Source organism: Canis lupus, chromosome 13 (assembly GCF_003254725.2).
Source record: "Canis lupus dingo isolate Sandy chromosome 13, ASM325472v2, whole genome shotgun sequence".
NCBI classification, from domain to species: domain Eukaryota; kingdom Metazoa; phylum Chordata; class Mammalia; order Carnivora; family Canidae; genus Canis; species Canis lupus.
The window spans coordinates 45824475-45842432 of record NC_064255.1 but is presented as its reverse complement, the minus strand read 5'-3'; the positions used below and the strand labels follow the sequence as shown (position 1 = coordinate 45842432).

At 47.7% G+C, this 17958-nt stretch overlaps 1 protein-coding gene across 6 annotated transcripts in view; it reads left to right on the top strand.

The window, feature by feature from the left end:
• USP46 (ubiquitin specific peptidase 46) overlaps positions 1–17958 on the top strand; it is a 93104-nt gene that overhangs the window by 34846 nt on the left and 40300 nt on the right. Inside the window, exon 1 of one of the 6 annotated variants that reach the window (XM_025435502.3) lies at positions 1226–1255. The exons of the other annotated variants lie outside the window; for them this stretch is intronic. Coding sequence (XP_025291287.1) covers positions 1238–1255 — 18 coding nt within the window. The 5' untranslated portion in view covers positions 1226–1237. Of the gene's footprint in view, positions 1–1225; positions 1256–17958 lie in introns of those variants that run through there. 6 annotated transcript variants of the gene reach the window in all.

The window sequence follows — 17958 nt, the reverse complement described above, 5'->3', positions numbered from 1 at the left end:
GGTGGAATCGAGACCCACAGGCGCTGGCTTCAGTTTTCAGCGCTGTTGGACGTCGCTGCTGCGGGCAAATGCAGAGCAAATGCTGGGGCTTCCCAGGGTGAGAGCCGCAAAGGTGTTGGCGCAGGACCAGGTAGATGTGGTGGGTGGCTCCTGGAGCCGGTCCATTTCCTCTCCTTTCCTTCCTTCTCCACACAGACACAGGGCTCCTGCCCCTTCCCGTCGAGTGGCATTAACAGTGGCTTGGTGCAGGGAAAAGGTGATGATGCCTTTCTTCCCGATTGCTGTCTCTGCTAAGACCACTTTCTGAGCGGATCTGTGAAACCAGAGCAGCTCTCGTGCGTGCTGAGTGGCCTCAGCCTCCCAGCTCCTGGTGGTGTTCCCCCCCTGCTTGCCTGGGGTGATCCCTCTCTATAGGGAAGTAGACTGGGAACTCCAGAGCGACCATGTCCCAAGAGGAAGCCAGCGTCCAGCCGTCCCCGCACCGCCCCAGTGCGGCTGGGGCTTCTTGGCACACCTGGGCATAGTGTCACCACCAGTGTCCCATAAAACTCAAGGAGGCGGGCTGCAGGGAAGACGTGCTCTCGTGCAGGCTGTGTTGGCAGAGTTGACACCTCGTGCTGAGTCCCTGCGAAGGGCACCAGAGTTAGGATCTTCGCCCGGGTGAAGGGAGGAGCCAGTAATTCCTAAGTAGGGATTTTTCTGTGCCCGTCTGGACACTGTGTCTGGAGCCAAGTGCAAGTCCTGGTTCTAACACGTACCAGCTTTTTGTCCTTGAACAAGAAGTTGCTGTTTTACTTTCCTTGTTCAGAAAGAGGGGATGACAGTGGTCCCTGCCTCATTAGCCTGTCGTATTAAATGAACTCCTGCCCTACAGGGCCTAGTACATAGCGAGTACTCAGTGAGGACTAGCTGTTATTATTAACATCTTTCTCACTGTTATGTCACCTTCCGATGGTTTAAAGGACAACAAAGATGATCCGTTCTTGGACCTGGTGGAAGCAGCCACTACTACAAACAAGCCCCACGTTCATTTATGCAAACCACGCCGAAAGGCAGTAGTATACAAGGGCTGGGATGGGAATCCTTAGCCCCGCCCCGTGTAAAAGCCGGCTCCGGTCACCCCTGTCCCTCCCAGTCTCACTTCCCACGCCAGGAGGCTTGGTGATGAAGACACTGCTGTCTTTTCACCTGATCAAACGTACATTTTCACCAGACCCCTGTCTAGATTCTTCACTGGATGATGAATTGTTTCCAGGTAGGTCTTGTCTGAATCTCTGTTTACTGTTTAGTTTCTCTCTGGGGCTCTAATTGGGCTTTTCCACTCCTAACATGATTAGGTCCTAGCTGGTTTGCGTAGCTGTTGTAACAGCAAGTGCCAGTTGCTTTTTTTTTTTTTTTTTTTTTTTTAAGGAGGCACATTGACATATTTTAAGCAGGATGATGTGTCCAGAAAGGGTGTTAAAAGACTAGGTAAGACTTGAGCAAGCCGAGACCTAGCTTTGAAAGGCAGATTTGTTTCTTCAACCAGACAAGAAAGGACCCAGCAGAGCAGAAACACAACTTGTAGCCAATCCTTTCTGTGATCGAGAAACGAGCACCTTCTTTTTCCCCCTCACACTTCTGCCGGTTTTAGTTATCGGGGTGTTGGAAAATATCCACATCCCTCTGCTTGTCTCCTTCCCCACTGAAGTTTTGTGGTCCACTGGAAGTTTAATGATCGTTGCTATTTGTTTCAGTTTTACATCCATGTGAACTCCTGCCATAGTGATCCTTGATCAGCTTGCTTGTGTCAGCTTAGCCACACAGCGTGTCTGGTTCAGAGATAGTAAAGCTTGTTTGGCTGGTGTGTTGTAATTTTTAAAAGGTACTAGCTGCTGCCAAGCATGAGGAAATGTCCCTTGTTGATAATCCTCTGATTTTCTGTCCAGATCAATGGATTTAACTCCCTTTGTATTTTTGTGGCCCAACAAATGGAAAGTTGTGGGGTTTTGTTGTTGTTTTTCCTGGTTAAGATTTCAGTTGGAAGAGCCTGGGAAATTTTGTGAAGAGGCAGCGTTTGTTGAGGAGAAACCAAATGCGTCCTCTAGAAATGTGACTTGTACCAACGCAAATTGGTCTGAATCCTCGAAATCTTAAATTCGTTTGTTGATAGCGCCGTAAGATGTACTGTAGAGAAAATGCCGTGTGTCAGATAGACTCTGTTTTTGTCCCCATAAGCACCCATTTGTTGAGGATCGGCTATGAGCGTGTTGGCATATACTGCTGTAGGTGCTTCATAAATGAATGAGGGGAGTCCCTATCCCCATGGAACTCAGCAGTTTCTTATTTTGTGGGCACAGCATTGGTGAAGACTCAACAGTTTCAATCCGGTGTGTTATCTGCACAGATGAAGGTTGAACAGAATTTCAGAAGCAATACAACGAAAAGACTGATGAACACAGCAGGATGTTTCTTAATGTAATTTGCATTTGACCAGAGTCTGATTATCTTTTGTTTTATGTGAGGACATGACTACAGTCAGTGTAACTTAGACCTGGCATCTGTTCTTCCTGTGGCTCTTTAGTTCAGCCTGAGCGTGATGGTGCCTTTGGACAGGTGGTTGTATTTCTTGAGACGTTAGTCTTTCTCACCTTGTAAAGCTGGGTTGTCCATTTTTTTTGGGTTGTCCGAGGCTTCTTCATGAACAATATTTCTTAAGAGTCTTTATTAGAAACCTCTTTCTCAAGATGGGGCGAGCATCTGAAAGATCAATTCAAGGCAACGTGTGAAAAGCCTGATGAAGAGGGAGGAACCGAGGTGGGTAGAGGTCAGGGAGCTGATCCCCGGTCCATCCCTGAGGATGCTGGTGTCAGAAGCTCAGGGAAGAATAGAGGTTTTGAGGATTTCCCAAAAGAGGATGCACCCAGGTGGGGGGTGCAGGGGTGGTCCACGGCCAGTGGGTTCACTTTCTCTCTCAGTCTTCTTTGGGCCAGTGGCAGCGACCTACCGTTGACTGACGCAGCACACAGATGGGAAGTCTTTTGGAAGGCAAAATGTCCTGTGAGGATGGAGTGGTGACCTTTGGCCTCACCAGCACCGCCAACCGCAGGAGAAGTACCAGCCTCTAGCTGGGGACTGACCTGCCGCTATTTCACTTTGAAACTCCTCAACACAGTACGTTATGAACCAAGCACTATCATTTTCTTTTTTTTTTTTAACAGCTTTATTGACATACAATAAACACATATTTAAAGTGTAAAAAAAAAAAATCTCCTTCTGTTAATTGTCTAGCAACCATTTAAGGACTTAAGCACCTTACTTAAAACTGTGTCGAATTTACCAGCCATTAGCATTTTAACATTCATTGGACAGTCCCAGGATATTATTGGACACCATAGTGAGTGCCATATTTGAATTGTTTTAAATAAATGAAATCACCCTGATATGAAGGGAAAGTAGAATTAGCAAAAATTTGAAACTAGAGGATTGTGTAGAGGTCGTTTTATCTTGCTAAATCAGTCACATGAGGCAGTGTTTTGAGACTAGTTGGAAAATGTTTTTAAGATTTAAAAAAAATATCTATGTACATCTTTTAATTTGGGAGAAGGCGTAATTTGTCTCTTCCTCTGGTACTGTTGCTTCTCATTCTTAAAAGATAATTGGAGACTGTAACCTTAGATTAATGTATCATCTGGGAGTGGATAAAGTCATGTGTGAGGATCTACTGTGATAGTTGTCAGATTTTAAAAATTGCAGCCTGGGGTGGGGTGGGCTAACGTGGAAAGAAAAATTTTCTTCTTCTGGTCTCCCAGTCTAATATGTAGATGTTTGTGTTGGGTCAGGACCTGACAATTAGGCCTATAGATTTTTCTCTGTCTTTTCTTGGAATCCTAGAGGAAAACAAAGTTGAATGCCAATATTTACTTAGCGTGAAAGATTGCAATATTATTTTCTAGATATCAACGTGGTGTTCCATTTCACCCATACGATAAAACCTACTTATTTTTTAACTGGTGTGGAATTTTGGTGGTTTGGGTTGTAATGGAAATTCAATTCAATTTTGGTTCTCTTTCCATTTAAGAGAAATTTCTGTAGTTTCCATGTCCCTTTTCTCCCCAGCCTGGCGTGTCTAGTTCATCGAAATGACTTGAGGCTTTATGATAGTGTTTAATTTTGCGGTGTCATCATCAGAAAGGTATCTCCTGGTGGTTTTATCTGTAGCCCACCCTTGGAGCCAGCCCAAAGCAAACAGACTGGAAGAGTTTGGTGTCTTTTAGTCTAGTTAATGCTTCTGGCCTAAATATTTTAATGTACATTGTTAGAGTTGCCTTCAATTGTGGTGAAACCACAATTGCTAATATGAGGGTTTGAAACGCCTTGCTGATCTTTTAAGAGGAAAAGCCACCCCAAAATGAACGAGCAGATACTTTGAGACAAGTTCTGCGTGAACAATCAATCCTGGCATTAAGGCTTTTTGGAATGTTTCTGTCCTGAGATGGTTGCCAAGAATTTGGGGTATGTTGTAAGTCCTCTACGTGAAATTTTACTACAATTTTAAGAATGGTTCTCTGTGCTGGATATTTGTTAAGAGTATGGAAGAAACCCCATGGGTTCTCCAAGCTTCACTTTTCACCTGTTGGTCCAGTCTCCTCCTGCCCATCCAGGTCTGATGCCATTTTCAGGGCCCGATCGTGCTTTAAAGTACTTTAGACTTGGGACTCTTCTGGGTGGTGATACATTTCGGGCCTACTGAAAAGTGTGGAGAATCATAGAGGGAACACCGTGGGTTTCCATCCACCACCCAGTGAGGAGATAAAATACTACAAACACAAGCGAACCCTTCCTCAGTTCACTCTTCCTTCCTCCGGACACTGACCACTATTTCAAACTTGGCATTTATCATTTGTGTTTATAGACTTTTACTAGGTATGTACATATATTCATTAACCAGATGTATCATCATTTTATCATGTTTTAGACACGCTCTCTGATACTAAACTTCTCCTTCTCGGTTTGCTTTGGTTTAAACTGTGGTTTTGGGATTTATCCATTAAAATGCACGTAACTCTAGGTTATCAACCGCCGTACGATACTCCTCACGAATATGCTACGATAGATTCATTTTATCGTTGGTGCACCCTTGGGCTTACCATGTTTTGCGTTGGTCATGACAGATTTGAACCTGTCTCCCTATGCTCATGTTTAAAGTTTCTCTGTGGTATATACCTTGAGGAGAAATTGCTGGATCACAGGAAACGGGCATCTTCAACTCTTGACCTATTGCCTGATTGCTCTCCGAAGCAGTTGTGCCAGTTTGCATTCCATCCAGCAGCGCTGGGGAGTTCACCTGCTCTCCGTGCTTGCAGGCACCCAGTATTGTTTGTCTTGATGTTGTGCCAGTCTGATGGGTGTGAAGTGATATCTTTGTGACTTAACAGGTTCACTCTCCTGTTTACTAAGGGGCTGAACATCTTTTCCCGTGTTGCTTGTGTTGGGTTGGTTTTAATCCGGGGACTCCAGGGCAGTTTCCCAGCTTTGTCTGAAAATAGGGAGAGGGAGAGGAAGAGGATGCAGGGGGAACCCCATGGGGAGAGCAAAGAACAGGTCCAGAACGGTTGGGAAGGGATGGAAGCTAGAGGTTGAGGGAATGATGACCAGGAGGTGAGAACATGCAGCAAGCAGATTATAGACCAGAAGCGAGAGGATCGTTGATTGAGTGTTGAGGCTACATTTGGCATGCGTCATTGTCCTGGCCATGTCTCTCTGATTGAGGTACATTGTCCATGTTTTTTTTTGGGTTTTGTTTTAAAGATTTTATTTATTTATTCATGAGAGACAGAGAGAGAGAGGGAGAGGGAGAAGCAGACTCCCTGCGGGGAGCCCAACGTGGGACTAGATCCCAGGACCCCAGGATCATGACCTGAGCCAAAGGCAGATGCTCAACCACTGAGCCACCAGCTGCCCCGTCCATGCTTTGCTGAACATTGTGTCCGGGGCCTCTTCCATTGAGCACAACAGCAAGGCTGGACTTCGGAAGTTCTCCTGTTCACCCAGTCGCTTTTTGAAGTTCTTTTGGGAAGGCAGCGTGCTTCTCTGGAAACCATGCTGCAGTGAATGTTCTCGTTCGTGTCTTCTTTGCACAGGTGCCTTCGTTTCTCCGGGGTCCAGGCCCTGCAATGGAAGTGCTGCTCATAGGATGTGTCCGGCTGCAGCTCTGCTAGGTGTTGCCAGACGGTTCCCCAAAGTGGTTGCAGGAAACAGAGTTTTTCTGATGTGCAGCTTCCGCGGCCCTCATCTCAGTTTCTGACTGTCCAGAGGCGTAGGGAGATCTGGGGTGGGTTTTAGGCACCTGGGAATTTTTTTTTTTAACATGTGCCACAGCTGATTTTGATCTGCCTCCGAAACCAAGAAACTACTGTGTCAGACTGGCAGCTCCACAAGGACAGGAGCTCCAGGTACGTGTCCACTGCTGATTTCTTAGCATTCAGCGCAGGGCCTGGCATGTGCTGGGCGCTCAACAGATGGTTACTGGAAAACTGAGCGAAAAGCTGTAAGCCTGGTAGGATGGAAGAGATGCCTGCAGTCAAGCAGTGCTCCTCGGATTTTACTGTCCACAGAAATTACCTGGGGATCCTGTTAAAATGCAGAGTCTGATTCTGTAGGTCTGGAGTGGGGCCGAGAGTGTGCGTTTCGGGCATGGCCAGATTCTCCTAGCTTGGGGCGCACACTGAGAACAGCCAGTCCCCAGGCGGGGAAAGAACGTGATTCCTTCCTCCATCCAGATCTAAAGTGGACGAGTTTGGGATTCGGGACCCTAGATGGCAAAGCCTACTTCCTCATCTCTTTGGAACACAGAAAGGCAGGTGACAAAGTATCTTTCCCATGGCACTTTTGGGAAGACCCGAAGGAGATCCTGCTGCCTATGGAAGCATTTTGTGGACTGTGATGTGCTCGCACATGTTACGTTTTATAATTTTCACTCTTGTAGGGGATTAATGGTTTCCTTCAGTTTGCTCAAATCACAGAGCTGTTGTTAAACTGAACAGATTTGGGGGAAGCTACCAATAAGTTCCAGTAGTTTATAGATATACCAGAAACCATGAACGACACACACTGACATCCGAACATCACTGTTTTTTTGGAATTCTGCTTCCGATCTGACCTGCTGTCTAGTGGGCATTTTGAGAGGAGTGGGATGGGGGGAGGAGGTTGGGCCAGAGCAGAGGCAAAATTCACCTTGTGTGGTTTTGACTGCAGGTGCTGGGAAGTGGGGGGTTCCCTTCTCACTGGTTTGTGGTAGGAGGAGGAATGGGGCTAGAGAGAGGCCCACCGCTCTCCCCCACTCAGCTCTGCACTGTAGCAGATGCCAGGACAGTAGAGAGGCTCTCTGATTTATTCCGCAAGTCAGACACTTCTTAAAGTGGGGGGTGGGGGGCTCCAAATAGCTATTGGGTATTAATTGATCTACTGTAGGTATAATCAGAGTTATTCAGGGTAAACTAGGCTGGGGGTCCTCCTAAAGTTAAGCCATCAAAGGACACAACCATTTTTTTTTTTTTTAAGATTTTATTTATTCATGAGAGACACACACACACAGAGGCAGAGACACAGGCAGAGGGAGAAGCAGGCTCCATGCAGGGAGCCCGATGTGGCACTCGATCCTGGGACTCCAGGATCACACCCTGGGCCGAAGACAGATGCTCCACCGCTGAGCCACCCAGGCATCCCAGGACACAGCCATTTAAATGCAGCATCTCAGGGTGCTTTATTTATTGGGGCTATCGGCTCATCCATGTGAGAGAGGCAGTGTAGTATAGTGAGAGGAGAGCAAATAAAATAAAAAAGTGACATTCAGAACTAGTGTGTGTTGTATGCTATAGTTTCTTTTATTCCCCAATCTTCATTATATCTTTTTATTCCCTATGTCTTTGAACCACTTGAACTTAGTAGTAGTTTTCCTTCAATGCGTTCAACTTCTTTTAATTTGGCCTCATTTTGTGTTAAGACATCTGATATTATGGGTTCGATGAGCTAGTTATATGCTTTTCTAGTGCCTATCAAAAACATACTTGCTATAGATATAAATATCAAATCATTATGTTGTACACCTGAAACTAATATAATGCAGTGTGTCAGTCTTACCTCAATTGAAAAAAAAACACGTAATTGCTAGAGTTAAGTGTTCATACTTGTACCACCTATAATGATCTCACCTCCCTCTGGGATTCATGGTTCATAATTTGGGGGAGGCACTGGCCCAGATAAGAGGTTCATTATGATAATTGAAATAACTGGCTATTGGAGGAACACTTTTTTTTTTTTTTTAAAGGAATCTCTGTGTGCAGCGTGGGTCTTGAACTCATGACCCCGAGATCAAGAGTCGCATGCTATACCGATTGAGCCAGCCAAGCACCCCTAGAGGAATATTGTTAAACTGGATTGTAGATTTACAGGTCGGTCGGCTTCCCTGAGAGGCAGGTTAGCCTGTGGAAGGGATCTGGTTGGACTTTCCACAAGTCCAGATCGGATGTGAAGGTTCCATTGTTCCCACTCTCAGACTGCTCGTCACCCATCACATAGGGGTGACAAGAGAACTTCCGTCCCTGGGGCATTGTGGGGCTGAAATGGAATCATGAGTCTAGCGCTTAGCCCAGGGCCTGACCGCTTTACTACTGTCTTCTTCTAGTGCCCCTGTTTTTTCCACCAACACTGGAGTCCAAATGATGGAGCGGGAAGCGCCCCGGTACCTGAGGTCCCAGGTTCCAATGTTGACCCGGCCGCTTTGTAGTTTTCCCGACATTGGGCAGACGACTTAGGCCTCTCCAGGGGATGAGATGTTAATAATTAAGGACCATTCCTGCTGGTGAGCAGTGGTGAGAAGAGGAGCACCCCATTGCAGCCCTAGTGTGGCTTCCAGTCAGAGACAGGACTAGGGTTGGGGCAAGCCCAGAGGGGGCTGAAGGAGGAAGAAGCTGTGATTTCCAACTGAGATGGCCAGTGCTGGACACAGCGCTGATGGTGGCAAAACGTTTGTAATCATCAGTCAGGATACGGTGTCCTTCCCTTTCCTGATAAAGGAGGGCGCATTGTGAAGTCAAAGACTTCTCGCCGTCTGATAACCGTCTAACAAACCCTTCTGTATAACCTGGCATACCCAGTTCGGTGTTCCTAGCTAAGGAGTAGCCAAGCTCAGTGTTTTTTTTGTTTTGTTTTGTTTTTTTTAATGATAAAGTTTTTAAAGAGGTAGCATGAGTGCCCATGCTAGAAGTTTCCAGTAGCAGAAAAGGATTTAATATTGGTAATAGTTGCATCCTCCGACTCTTGTCTCTGGCGCGGGTCATTTTCGTGGTTTCTTCTGCTTCCGTGCAGCAGCGTACGCACATATAAGGTATGCTTATGGGTCCCTTGTAGTTTTTAAAAACCCAGCTAGAGCTTTGAGCATGGGCTGATGCGTCCCGATGTGCCCCTGGCTCCCTGTGCCTTGGAGGTGGCCTGGTGCTCGTCGGTGAAGGGCATCCTCATTCTTTTTTAATGCCTGCGGAGTATTTGGTTGCTTGGATGCACCGCGTTCCCTTACCCAGAGCCCCGCTACTGGGCGGTCTGTGGTTTTTACCAGCCTTGCTGTTGGGAACAGATTTCCATATGTCCACATGTCATTGCGCATATGTGGGACGAGAGCCCACGACTCCCTTCTTTGAAATGGATTCGCGGTTGTAACTTGGACAGATTTTGCCAGATTGCCCTCCACCGGCACCACGTGCGACTCTGGTTACCCACGGCCTTGCCAAGGCAGTGTGTTCTCCAGAAACCCTGTGCTCCTTTGCCAGTCAGGGGCAAAAAATCGTGTCCTGGTATATTTTTAGGTTGCGTTTCTCTTGTTAGGAGTGAGCCGGAGAGGCTATTCACACGTTCAGGAAAACAAGCTCGATTTCATTTAACTGTTTTGTTCTTGGCAATTATTTCCCCAGTCTGCAGGGAAGGGCTGGTTTTACTTTTATTTTCAATCTGTCGCAGACTGATGTTTTTGTAAAATACAATAAAAAAGAGAATCATTAGCCAAGTGGGATTAAAAACTCCGAAGAGACATGAGCACACAAGGCCCTGTTTTCTTATGATGAAACCTGACGGATACGGAATCCCTCCATCCATATATTCTTTTTTTTTCCTTTTTTGGATCCATCCATACATCTTAACCTGCTTTTAGTTGTGAGTTATTAGCCTTGATAACGCGGCCATGGGGTGCCCCCTACTCCTCTCTTTTCTCCCATCGCCGCCCGGTTTGGGGACGAGAGAAGAGAGTGCAGGACTGTATGTTTTCTGCTCACGGTCAGTCCTGGGTAGGTCTTTATCCGATGGAGCAAAATAGCTCTGATGGTGCAGGACCACTCCCGGGGGGCAAGGGGGCCACGCAGAGCCGTCGGGTACATGGGTCCCTACCATGCCCCGTGCCGTGGGGTGGGGTACCCGTGTCCTGCCATTGTCATTGACGGGGACCTCAAGCTTGAATTACTACAGGCCCTGCGTGGAGAATGCTCACAATCACCCTATTAGTCACATTTGCACAGTTGACCTCCCAGACCCCTGGGCCTTTGCGGGGATCCCTGGGCCCTGCCAAGCTGCTTTTCTGGGAAGTGATGTGATGGGAGGGGTTCCTGGGAGGGGAGGTGCTTGAGAGACCCCAGAAGCCAGACGGCATCCTGGGGTGGGTGGTGGGTGGACGGGTGGGGAGGGAGGGGTGGTTTGCAGAACCCCCGACTGGGAATGAGTCTTTGCCTCCAGAGCACGGTGTTCAGTGACCACCGCCCCCCCCCCCCCCCCCGCCTCCTTCAGCTGCAAGATAGACACACATACCAGCATCTTTTGTTCTGCATTTTGAGTCGCAGTGTTACCTTTGCACGAGGAGGTTGTTACGCTGTCGCTGGACGTGTGGAGAGCTGTCTTGCAAACCCGAGCTCCTCTTTAATGTCCCTTCCTGTGATGACTTGAGATCATCGTGTCATCATGTGTCCCAGGGTCATCCTTCTTCAATAGCAGACGTTTTTGTTTCTGTGTTGCGATCATTAAGTGAAGTCATCCTGAGATTTTTTGCTTTTTTCCTCGCTTATTTTTCCCTACATATCACAGAAGGCTTGGAAATGACCTGCTATGGTGGCGCAGAATGAAAACGTCCTTGAGCGGCCTTCTTGGGGACGCTGGCCCCTGGGGAGAGCCGGAGAGGCCCGGGAGGCGGAGGGGCGCCCTCGCACCCAGTGTTGGGGCTGCGGTGTGACGGTATTCAGATCGTGAGTGTACACCTGACCTCGGCAGGAGCCTGAACCCCCACTAACCTCATTTCCCTCAGCTGTGAAATAGGCCTTGTGAGTCCCCGGGAGGGATTTTGCTGGAGAGAGAGTTTTGTGTAGTGTTGCTCACCGGGACCGGGTGAGTAGATCAGGGGTCCATGGCCCCCTGGGGGTTAGGGGACGAGGCGGTGTGTGGCCAAGGGCCAGAGAGCACACACTCAGAAGGAGCTCTGGCTCTCGGCTTGCGCCCTGTGTCTGCAGCTGTGGAATTACTAAAAATATGAATGAAAAGGTCGTCTCCCCTGACTGGTGGTCAGGAGTCTGGGCTCTGAGTCTGAATGGCCTACATTTGAGTCCCGTCTCTGCCTTTACAGGCTGAGTGAACGTGGGCAGCTTCCCTGCATTTCTTCACGAGTCAAACACAGATAATATGTGTAATCTGGCTTAGGCTAGTGGTTAAGATTAAGTGAATTATGTAGACATGAAGTCCCTGGGTGAGTGGCACATACCACTTACCTGTCCTCGTTTGCCAGATTTGTTCACTTTGCAAATTTATTTAAGTGCCTTGTACAGCAGATGCTCCGTTAGGCCCCAGCAATCCAGTCAGACCTAACAGAGTGTGTCCTCCTAGAGTTCGTGGTCTGGCGTAGAGAGATTAGCAAGCTTTTCGGTAAATATATTGGGCTTCCTGGGCCTTAATGTCTCTGTCACAACTACTCTACTGTTGTGAAAGTGGCTGGAGGAAATAAATGGATGACTGTGGCCGTGTTCTAATAAAACTTTATTTACAAAAGTGGTCGTGCCAGATTTGGCCCAGGGGCCATCGCTCGCCACCCTGTGGTTCGGTGGGAAAACACGTTAAATAATCACAAGTATGTTACTACAAATCGTGATAGGTTTTATGCAGCTACATACAGGATTCCGTGAGAGAAAAAGGTCAGGGAAGGTGGCTTTGAAGAAGCGGCGCTGAAGCAGAATGGTGAGGAGAAGGTAGCCGGAAAGAGCGGTCGGGGGGCGTAGCTCAAGGGGCTGGGGAACTGGCCTCTTGGCTCAGAACTATAGCCTGCATTTCTATCATTTAGAAGTACAGCAGATATTTTGCAGCCTGCTTTGGATTAAAAAAAAAGGGGGGTCCCTGGGTGGCGCAGCGGTTTGGCGCCTGCCTTTGGCCCAGGGTGCGATCCTGGAGACCCGGGATCGAATCCCACGTCGGGCTCCCGGTGCATGGAGCCTGCTTCTCCTTCTGCCTGTGTCTCTGCCTCTCTCTCTCTCTGTGACCATCATAAATAAATAAAAATTAAAAAAAAAAAAAGGGGGAGATCCCTGGGTGGCGCAGCGATTTAGCATCTGCCTTTGGCCCAGGGCGCAGTCCTGGAGACCTGGGATCGAATCCCACGTCGGGCTCCCGGTGCTTGGAGCCTGCTTCTCCCTCTGCCTGTGTCTCTGCCTCTCTGTCTCTCTCTGTGTGTGACTACCATAAATAAATAAAAATTTAAAAAAAAAGGAAAATTTCCATATCTAATTCATACCAATTCTCTTCCCCCCTCCCACTCCCTCACCCCTGTTAGAATCAGATGAGCAAGCGTGTTAATAATTAACACGTTTTGGGGTGCCTGGCTGGTTCAGTCAGTGGAGCATGTGATTCATTCTTTCTTTCTTTCTTTCTTTCTTTCTTTCTTCCTTCCTTCCTTCCTTCCTTCCTTCCTTCCTTCCTTCCTTCCTTTTTTTTTTTTTTTTTTTTTTCAGAGAGATTGCATGAGAAGGGGAAAGAGCAAAGGGAGAGAGAGGGGGAAATCCCAAGCAGACTTCACACTGAGCGTGGAGCCTGACAGGGGGCTTGATCTCACAACCCTGAGATGGTGACCTGAGCCCAAATCAAGAGTTGGATGCTTAACCCACTGAGTTAAGCCCCTGGAGTATGTGACTCTTGATCTCAGGGTTGTGGGTTTGAGCCCCACATTGGGTGAAGAGATTATTTAAAAATAAAAAAGAAAAAAAATCTAAAAAGAAAAAAAATACACACACACTCTCAAATACATTTTGTTATGCATTTTTTTGGTAGCTTTTTTTCCTATTACATTGTTTGCCTTATATTATTGTCCGTATCTAAAAACTTAGAAGTTTGAGCAGCAAGATTGCGTATTCATTGTTAGGTATAAAATACTTTTTGATGCTGTTTTCTCTTTTTGCCTTGTTAAGCTTAATTTTTTTTTTTTTTTCTGTTTTTTCCCCTATTTGGCTAAAGATTCACGGAGCTGAAAACCATCTGGGGGAAAAAAGCCATTTTCCTATTGATTACATCCTGAGTTTTTCCTGACTTCCAACCTCAATTTTACATTTCCTTCAAACACGTTGCAGCTCTGTAGAGATTTTGCAGAAAAGGACAGATGTGCTGCTGCTCACTGTGGATATTTCAAGGGATGCTTTGGAGTTAGGGGTTTGTCTCTACAACTTCGTGACCTCTTCAGGGTTTCGATTTTTGCCATTCTGGGATTTCCAGGGGACTCTGCTTCCTTGAGAGTCAGTATGGTGCAGGGGTCGGGAGCATGCTGGTGTGTGCTCAGACCCTGGTCCACACTTGGCTGTGCGAACGTGGATAAAGGTACCTACCCCCTCTGGGCCCCAGTTCTCTTATCTTTAACATGAGGGCAACAATGGCATTCACCTCATAGAGTTAAATTGTGAGGATGAAAGGAACAAAATACGCATCACATCCTCGCGCAGTGATGGGCATGGTAAGGATGCTTTATCTGTTATCATTACTAATCACCGCTAGGGAACCTGTGACTGTAGCTGCTCTTTAACCAGGCTTGCATCTGACTCATCCTGAGATCTTGGGCTGCTTCACCTCATTTTTGTTTCCCACTGTCTGTAGGGCTGTAGGCGTGACCTTTAGTCACGGGAAGTCAGGGAACACCAGTCCTTTACGAAGGCTAGTTCTCTGTGTACGTTTGTACTTTGAAAACCTACCTGATAAGTAGCCTGGCCTTTAGAGCATAGAGCTGAAAATGTGTCTTAAGCAGCAACATTCACTTGTCACATAGCTTTAATTCCTGGTTTATAATTAATGACTTGTTTTCTGTGTACTTAGAAATCCTTGTGTGTCATCTGCGGCCTTTGGTGCGTGTGTTCCTTCTTTACTTTGCACAAAATCAGAAGAGAGCCTGCCTGTCCTAGGATGCCAAAAAAAAGGGGTGGGGCGGCTATCCTGAGGTTATCGTGAGCAAAGGAGGCTTACTTCTCTGGGCCTTGTTTTTTTCCATCTGTGAAATGGGTCTAGTTGATCTCTAGGGACCCTTCCCGACCTCTGGGGAGTTTTGTTATTGCTGTTGTTCAGGCACTCCCAAACTGTGGCAATATTCTCATTGGCTTTTATAGATCTTGCAATGCCATCGTTCTGATTATATCATCCTCTCGAGCAAGATCCTATCTCCTTGTTATCCCCCCATGGAAGAAATTCTAATATGCTTTCCATATAAACTGCTTTTAAAATTGCTTTAAAAAGAAAATGCCTTTCTATACCCATCTCAGGCATCTATGATTCGGCCTGCCCGGTGGTGGTGGCGGTGGTGGTGGTTGTTTATTTGGTGGTTTTGTAGCCCCCCTCGGCAGTCACAGAATTGCTCTCCGAAGTGCTTTGAAGAGCTAACATTACAGTCTTCTTGTTGGAACGTGTCCCAGCCCGGATTCTATTTTTAATAAAGTGTGGCGCATTGTTTTTCAAAGGTTACCAAATTTTTTACTGATGGAAATGAGATCTTTGTGTTTCTGTACCTCCGGACCCTGTGATTTGCCACCACGGAGAAGGTTTTTGTTCAGCATCTGGTCACGGAGCAATTATCTTCAGTGCCTCCCACCTCGCCTCTTGTGCCTCTGTGCAGGGCGCCAGCAGGAGAAGGGTAGGCCCTCGGGTCTGTGGTGCACCTTGCAGTTTACGGAGTGCTGGTGACATTCCCACTTTGGCTTCGGAGCAGTAGGTTGGCTGGATGCCCCCCACCCTTCCCCCACCTCTGCCAGGGAACCGAGGCCAAGAGAGGGAAGGGACCAAAACCCAAGGTGGATTCATACCAGGAGGGGAAACAGTGGCCAAATACAGTCTGAATTGTGTGCCATGGGCTTTAGGTTAACTGGTCTGCAGGATGTCAGTCTGCTGATTTTTATTAAACATTTTTTTGTATGGCAAATAATAGATGCTCGCAGTAAAAATTGTAAATAGTTGGGAAGAGAACACGGAACAGCCCCTTGGTGACCTCGTCATGTCCCAGCCCCACTCCTAGACCCCAGGGATAGTGATCATTTCTCAGGGATTCTGTTTGTTTTTTACTATTATTGTTTTAAGATTTTATTTATTTGATAGAGCACTAGCAGGCTCCAGAGGGAGAGGGAGAAACAGGCTCGATGCCAGGACCCCGGGATCATGACCTGAGCCAAAGGCAGATAATTACCCGACTGAGCCCCACCGGGGGCCCCTCTCAGCTGTTCCTGAAGGGGTTTCATTAGCATGTACACGGTGAACGCAGGTGGGCTCGGTCTGCTGTGTCCACTCCATGTGCCCCCCATATAGGTGCCGGGCAGAAAGTAGGGCGTGCTGTGTGTTGATTAAATGAATATGACATGTCCAGTATTGTCCTGTACATTGTCACTCTCTAGCATGTTTTAACTTATCCCTGTATCTTGGACAGATTTGCATAGCAGTACCTGTGTGGCAACTTTACATCTTCTTTTTTTTTTTTTTTTTGGATTTATTTATTTGAGAGACAGTGAGTGCGTGAGTGAGCAGGAGAGAGCCAGAGAGAGGGAGAGAGAGAATCTGAAGCAGATTCTGAGCTCAGGGCGGAGCCCAACACGGGGCTTGATCCCACAACCTCAAGATCATGACCTGAGCTGAAACCAAGATTGGGATGCTTAACCCACGGAGCGCCCCCCCCCCCCCACCAGGTGCCCTGCAACTTTTCTTTCTTAAACAGCTGCATGGTATTCCATCATATGGATTACTATAATTTTCTAACCAGGTCAGGTTGTTTCTAACTTTTTTTTTTTCTGTTAAAAAGCTTGCCCGTGAGGACCCTCTGAGGTACCAGTGGCTGGTTGTTGTTCCCTCAATATCCATTTTCCATTTCTAGCTGGTCACAGCTGCTCAGGGTGAAGCTAGCCACCGCTGCCAAGCTCCCTTGCAGCGAGGTGTGGATGCCATACAGGTGCCCCAAGTGGGAGGCAGGAGTTGCGTGGGTGAGGTTTCCTATTGCTGCTGCAAAAAATTACCACACACTTAGTAGCTCCAAATGACATACTTATTCTCCTAGAGCTCCAGAGGCCAGAAGTCCTAAAGTCAAGGTGTCAGCCAGGCTGCCCACCTTCCAGAGGCTCTATGAGAGAACGCATTCCCTTGCCTTTTCCCGTTTCTGGAGGCTGCCTGCCTTCCGCGGCCCAGGGCCCTTCCTTGGAACTCTGCTCCTGTTGGCCCGTCTCCTCACCGACCCCCGCCTCTTGCCCCCTTCCTCTATGGGCCCTTGGGGTTACACTGGGCCCATCCAGGTAATCCAGGGCGATCCTCCCATCTCAGGATCCTTAAATTAATCGTACCTGCACAATCTCTTTCGTCATGTAAGCTAACAGATGCAGGTTCCAAGAACTAGGGTGTGGACATCTTTGAGGGGCTATTATTCTTCCTGTGACAGGCACTCCCGGGGCCTGGGGGTGGTCACTGAGGGATTCCCCGAGAAGGGTAATGGGGACAGCCAGGTGAGGAGGCTTGAGGAAGAGCCTTCAGGTGGTGGGTGGGATGGAATTTGAGGTGTCCTGAGGTGTGTGAGGAACAGAACGAAGGCCGTTGAGACAGGGCCAGAGGTACAAGGGAGTGGGTGGCAAGAGGTGATGCCAGAGACAGCAAGGGGAGTCACTGGAAGGTTTTAGAGCAGATTGTATTTACAAAGAATATTTGTGCTGCCATGTTGACAGTGGGGTGAGAGGTGGGCCCATGGGTGTTGGTGGCCGCTTAGGAGGCTGTTACAGTTTAGGGGAGAGACGCCGAAGCTTAAACAGAAGCAGAATGGCCTGAGAGATTGGAGGAGAGTGAACCCACAGATAGGGTGATGGGTGGGTCTGGTCAGACCCCCAGGCGAGGTCTAGTGTCAGCCAGGAAGGAGGCAGCATTGTCATTTACTCCGTGAGGAAACACAGGAAAGGGTTGGATTTGGGGGGAAGGAGAAGGGAATGCTCTAGTTTGGAGCAGATTGATTTTGAGGCCCTGTGAGATAAGCCCTTGGAAACGTCGATATTTATCTGGTCCGAATGAGCTCAGAAGTCAGTTTTCTGGGGTGAAGATGAAGTTTGAAATGGTAGCTGCTACTTGAGGCCACATGAATGGTTTTTGCCTGGACTCCACGGAGAGGTGTGGAGAAGAAGGAAGAGGGCCTCGGTGCCTGGAGAAGGCTAGCAGCTGGAGTTGGCAGTGTTTGGAGCCCATCGGGTGGGTGCATTGGGTGACGTGGGGATAGAATCCAGAAGGAGAGGCGTGGAGGTGAGGAAGGAGAGACAAGTCTTACAGAGTGTTAGGGAAAATGTCTAACAAATCGTATCAGTCTCCTCTTGCTGATGTAACAGATTACCATTAACTCAGCGCCTTAAACAGTGCAGATTTATTATTTCACGGTTCTGGAGGTCAGAGATCTGAAGTGGGCCTCCTTGAGCTAACAGG